General features: G+C 44.4%; 1 protein-coding gene across 2 annotated transcripts in view; it reads left to right on the plus strand.

Moving 5' to 3' along the window:
- LOC134473016 (lysine-specific demethylase 4A-like) overlaps nt 1-6,309 on the plus strand; it is a 42,441-nt gene that overhangs the window by 17,011 nt on the left and 19,121 nt on the right. For both annotated transcript variants that reach the window (XR_010043100.1, XM_063236109.1), the window contains exon 8: nt 223-590. Coding sequence is in view for 1 of the 2 variants with exons in the window: in XM_063236109.1 (XP_063092179.1) it covers nt 223-590 (368 nt within the window). In the remaining variant the exon portion in view is untranslated. The remainder of the gene's footprint in view (nt 1-222; nt 591-6,309) is intronic.

The raw sequence follows: 6,309 nt of genomic DNA on the forward strand, positions 1-6,309 counted from the left end.
TACCCAAGGGTTGTGCCTGGGAGTGCTGTAATGTGGCAGTATCCTCACAGACAGGAAGAAACTGGAGGCAGAGACAGACCAGTGAGCCATGATCACACCCTGGGATACAGAGCTAGGATTTGAAGCCAGGTCTCACTTGCATCTGTCCCATGTTCTTTGTATTTTCCCACTGCATCTTTGTCAACTTGACATATACAAGAGGAAATGTGTTCATTATTTCAGATTACTCTGACTCTGCTGAAGTCAAATTCGAAGAGCTCAAGAACGTCAAACTAGAAGAGGAAGATGAAGAGGAAGAACAAGAGGCAGCTGCCCTCGATCTTTCTGTAAATCCTGCTTCTATAACTGGACGCCTGGTCTTCTCGGGTTCCAAAAAGAAATCATCTTCTAGCCTGGGCTCCAGTTCTCGGGATTCTGTTTCTTCTGATTCGGAAACCAGTGAGCCCCTCTCCTGCCAAGCTGAAGGGCAAACGGGAGTTCTTACTGTGCACAGCTATGCCAGAGGCGATGGCAGGGTCACTGTGGCACAGCCGTGCACAAGGAAGAAAGGCAGTGCCCCCAGAAGTATCAGCGAGCGGGAGCTGGCTGAGGTACAGTCTCTCGGCACTCGGGTGGAGGCAGCTGCCCAGAGGCACCTAGTGCAGGGGAGGTGGGCCTGTGGCAAGGAGTTGCTGCAGCTGTCCAGGAAGCCAGAGCGACCCCTCTCTTCAGTGCCCCCAGCCACTTTGGTTGTGTCAGACAGGAAACCTGATGACATGCATTGTCTTACAGCTTGTTCTTTGCCAGCAGTTGGTCCCAAGGATTGCATTACAGGTGTCTCAGTGACAGCTGTAGATAGCCACAGTCCTGTGACAGATGTATTGACACTAAAAATCTGCGTATTTCTAGTGTTTCCAATAATCCTTGTTTTCTAGTTGACTCCCCACTTGTTTTTAATATTCGTAGACTTCTTTTTGTCTCTTGTCTCTGTAAGGGCTGAGTTTCTGTTACAGTCCTTTTTACCATGTGAATGTTCTTCCCTTTACACAATGGTTGCAGGCTAATGAGCTGGTAACCATCATGTTTCTTTCTCATTGCCTCTGATTGGTGCCCTCTCACCTCTTGTGGAGGTTTCCACAAGAGAGCAGATTTCTGCTTGTAAATTCCATTCGTTATGCTTATAGCTGTTACCTGACATTTCTTCCTCACAGCTACCTTGTTGATCATCTGTGGTTCCTCAGTATATCCTATCCTGTTGCTACATCCTCCTGACTTTCTTCCTTCAGCTCGTTGGAATCATACTTAGTTAGCGCATTACTGCTAAATTAATTGTATTAGACTAAAAAATTTTTTTTTCAATGATGCCAAGAGCCAGTAACACCCATCTCTTTTTTTCTTCCCAGTTTGGACCCATTTAAGTGATAGTTACAAGAACTGGGCATGGAGAGCTTAGACTGTCACTTCATTAACAGTTAGTATGATTGAACAAAGTGTCTTTTAACCTGTGACCAAATGGCCCTGGTACTCATTTACTCTCAGTTGTATAAGTGGTCTCCCTTGTCCTAGGCCCTCTTTGGTGTTCTCAGGGCCTTATAGGGCAGAGCATTTGCCACATAGCTTTCCTGTGGAAGGGCACCCCAGAATGAGTTCTTCTGCAAAGGGCAGGTCATGGTTAAATAATGAACATTTAGCTTGGTGGTCTAGGAGGAGAAGCCAGGAGGGCTTTCATAGGGAAATCTGCAGGGAGAGGGGGCTTCTCCTTAGGTCTCCCCCACTTTCCTGATTTCTTTTCCTTTCTGTGTGAGTTTGTTAGCTATAGCCTGATGGAATTGCCCTCCTTCGCTCCATCACCAGCCATCCCTACACCCCAGCATGGGCTGCCTGCTTCATACTGTTTAACATTCTCCAGGTCTTAGCTCTTTGGCCTATTTACGCTCATTTGTAATCATTTTTTGCCCATCTACTGTGTGCTGTTACTGTGCTGTCAAACTCAGAAGGCCCTTGAGAACTAGAAGAGTGGACAGACAGGACTACACCATCCCCTCCTGATGGGTGATGTGTAGCACAAGGTGGCAGAGCTGGAAGTTTAGCTTGTGACTGGCGAGGAGTCTGGGAAGGCTACAGAAGGAGCATTGTGGTCTGGCCTGAGGTTACTGTGCAAGGTGAATAGAATGAAATGAGCAAGAATGGGAGAGGAGGATGCTTTATGCATTGATGATGGCCCATGCCAGTTTTAAAGCACAATGGGAGTTTACAAAGGTTTTAGTGTTTTTTATTTTGTTTTGTTTGAGATGGGGTCTCACTCTGTAATTTCTGTCTGGCTTTGAATTCATTATGTAGTCCAGGTTGGCCTTGAATTTGGGATGGTCCTCCTGTTTCAGCTTCCTGAATAAGTAATCATGGCAAGATCCTGACAAGTGGGATGACAGGCATGCACCACCACATCTGGATGGTAAAGGTTTTGTTTTCAGCATATAGTACTGGAAGGAGCCTTGTGACAAAGAGGGTGTCAAATGCTGGACTATGGACGAATCTGCCTTATGTGCTCAAAACAATTTGACTTTAGGGTTGGGGAGGAGCCAAAGGTTTCCCTCCATCTGCATTTTGGAATTGAAAACCTCATGCTACATGGTTTTAAGTGCAAATAAAAAAAGGCTAAGTGAGTAGTGGAAATACTCATCACTTGGCTTTAATAGTTGTCAAGATCTTGCCATGATTGCTTTACTCATTCTGTTTTTATTCCCTGATGTGGTTTTACCATTCCCTGTGTGTATGGTACTGGAGATCAAGTATGGGACTCTACCACTGAGTTACTTTTCCAGCCCTTTTTTATTTTTTTGAGACAGGATGTTATGAAGTTTCCTAGGCAAGCCTCAAACTTGTGATCCTCCTGCTTCTGCATTCTAAGTAGCTGGGATCAAAGATGTGCTCCATTGTGCCTAGCTTGCAGAAATATTTTATTTTATTTATATTTTTGGTGGTAACAGGGTTTGAATTCATGACCTCATGCTTGCCAGGCTGGTGCTTAAGCCACTGAGCTAAATACCTGGCCTCTGCCGAGATATTTTAGTGGGATCTTTTTTTTTTTTTTTTTAATTGGTACCAGGGATTGAACTCACGACTGCCTCTTTGCAAGGCAGGCACTTATGCCGCTGAGCTAAATCCCCAGTCCTTCTTCCCTACTTTAGTATGTATTTCAAAAAGCAAGGGCATTTTCTTAGTCATGCTGCTATTATTATACCTAAAAAAATTATTAAAATTCTTTAGCATAATGTAATATCTAGCTCATAATGCATTTTGCCCAATTGTCTTAAAATATAGTTACAGTTGTTTCATTTGAATTAAGTCAAAGCTCACTCCTTATATTTGTTCATGTTTGTCTTCATATTCCTTAATCTTAGGACAGTGTTCTTTTGCTCCCCAGACTGTTGGTTTGCTCAAACTGTCTTAAAGCTCTGTGCTAGTGTTTTGGGAGTTCATTCTGGAAGCATGTATAGGTTTTTGGAGAGAGAAGGGAGGAAAAATTAAAAACATTAAATAGGTGAAATTACAGTTTTTATCTCCTGTGTTGTCTGCATTATTTGAACATTTTAAATTGGATTAACTTTTATTTTTTTTCATTAATATTTGTTTGGTGCTAGAGACTGAATCTTGGGCATTGCAGATGCCAAGCACACACTTGTCCACTAAGCTACACTTGGAGCCCAGCTTATTTTTATAATTAAATACTTCTACTTCAGGAAAGGAAGAAAAAAAAGATATAAAACAAGGAAATCAATTAGGAACTATTTCCTCAGCTTAGAGAGGTAGTGAGAACCCAGCGGGGCAGTGGTAACAAGCATGAAGGTGCCAGACAGACTTGAGAGCTTAGAAGGCAGCAGCATGGAGCTGGGGACTGTTGTGAGGGTTGACTCAGACCAGCAAGTTTTTGGCTGGGATCTGTAAAGGGTGGAGGTTGGAAGAGAACTGAATGAAGTGGACCACAGTGCTACTGCATGTCTCTGATCCCAGCTACTCAGAAGGCTGAAGTGGGAGGATCACAAGTAGGACCCTGTCTCAAACCAGGAAAGGTTGGAAAGGTTGGAGGTATCGGTCAGTAGAGTGCTTGCCTACAATGCAAGAGAACCTGGGTTTAATTATTAGTACCAAAGAAAAAAAGGTAGAATGTGACTGTGAAGGGCTTTGTGTGCTGGTCAGTAAGAAGGTTTGGTTCATGACCTGTGAGGTAGGCAGGCCGCCGTATGTGGACTTGATTCTCAGAAGGAACCTGAAGGTGTGTGTGGAAGAGCACGTGCGTTGGTTGTGGAACTGTGTCCACAGGATTAATGGAGGCAGATGGTTCAGATGAGAGTGAGAAGCAGCAGCCAGACATTGCGTGAATGAAGAGAGAGTGGTGTGGGCAGTATTTTCTGGGGAGGAAAATGATTAAGATGGTGGGGGTTATGGCCAGTGAGACCTTGTTTGAAAGGACACATGTGCCAAGTGGAGAACTGAAGATAGTGGGATTGGATCGTGGATCTCTAAGGAGGTAGTGAAAAGGGAGTAGAATCCCAGAGGGATAGGACAAGAGGGGAGAACCACAGAAAGGGCTTTTTTTGGTTTGTTATTGGTGATTCTGGGGACTGATCCCAGGGCCTTGCACATGCTAGGAAAGTCCTTTTCCCCTGAGTTCCATCTTCACTTGGGTATTTTTAAAAATGTGGTAGAATACGCATGATAAACAATGGATTATTTTAGTTAGCCTATTTTTTGGTGTGCCAATCAGTGGCAGTGTTTTATGCCCTTGTGTGACCTTCACCAGAATATGTTTAGTTTTATGGTGGGAAGAGACACAGGGATTGACTCTGATGGTCTCCTGATAATCAGATACCTCTGTGTGACTCAGTCCTTGGCAGAAGCCACACTAGGCTTCTTTACTGTTGTCTGTCTGGTTACATTTCTCTTTCAAGAACCTGCAGTATTTTACTTTTAGGTGTAGATGTGTATAGTGGAAGTGTTTGTAGGCTTGTGAAGGAGAGAGACTGTAGAAGCCAGACTCTGTACTGTCTTCATTCTCCTTTCTTTTTTTTTTTTTTTTTTTTTGGTCTTTTTTCTTTTCATCGGTACCAGGGATCGAACTCACAACTGCCTGCTTGTAAGGCAGGCGCTTATGCCGCTGAGCTAAATCCCCAGCCCCATTCTCCTTTCTTGACATCAGCATGATCCTCCAGGCTTAGCCCGTGAGCACTCTGTAATTGTGAACTGTGTCTGGAAGGCCAGGTTTGTTTTATTAAGATACTAAGCTCCGGACTGGAATGTAGAATGGGAGACTAACAGGCATGGGGTCAGAAGTGGAACAACTTTGTTCCATCCGTGGTGAGATCTGATAGTTTGTCTTTATTTAAAAGCAGCTGGGCCCCTTAGAGCACCCTTGTGTGTGCATTCCTCTTCCTATCACTGTAGGATCCCCAAACTGTAACTGGGGCTATGTGCTGTGAGGGCCATTGTCTGTGGCAAGGGCCTTTTTTAAGGCAGTGTGGTCAATTGCAGTTTGGGTGAGAAAATCCTGGTGATACACTGCTAAAGCATTAGAGCTGTAGGGTTTTCATCTGTAGAGTGAGCTACTGCTGCTGCTGAAGATTTTGATAGTTTGAGCTACTTTGGAGAATTAAGTTTCTAAAACAAGGCTAGAGAAAAAAGCATCAGGGACATAGACCTTGACTCTGGGTACCAGATGTTGCAAGAAGGAACAGAGAATACTGGAGCTTTGAGCTCCAGCTTTCCCTCAGAGCTGGCCCTGAAATATCCTACACCTCCCTGATCCTATCTGCACAAGGAGCTATGGGGGCAGGCTCCTGAGCCCTGCTTACTGTGGTGTTGTCATAGTGACTCAGGCTCACATAGTTAGGTACTTGAACAAGGATTTGAACCAGCACATCCTGTTACATACTGAGGGAATTTAGAGTTTGGAGCACATTCTAGGGGGAAAGAAGATGTCATTGCAGAAGAAATATGGAATAGATCTAACCATCTGAGTCAGAGGCAGCAGGATGGTGGAGGTCAGAGCACCTGGCTTCACACTGGGACACCTGGTTTCTCTCTGGCTGGACTGCATGCTCCTTGAAGTTAGAGATTATCTCTCATCCATCAGTGTGCTTTGAGGGGACTATACTCAGTGCCCTGGGTCCATATACTGGGTAGATGGGAGGCAGTTTGAACAAGCAGATAATGTGTGAAGGCCTAGGGTCCTTTCCCCAAGCTGCAGTGTGCTGTTCTTGATCTCTTTTAATACCTGGATCTAGAAAATGTTCTGTGTACTCTCCCATCCTGCATTAGTTGTCTATTGCTGCT

This window comes from Cavia porcellus, unplaced genomic scaffold (genome assembly GCF_034190915.1).
Source record: "Cavia porcellus strain 051 isolate PalLab524CR breed Dunkin Hartley unplaced genomic scaffold, mCavPor4.1 scaffold_25, whole genome shotgun sequence".
NCBI classification, from domain to species: domain Eukaryota; kingdom Metazoa; phylum Chordata; class Mammalia; order Rodentia; family Caviidae; genus Cavia; species Cavia porcellus.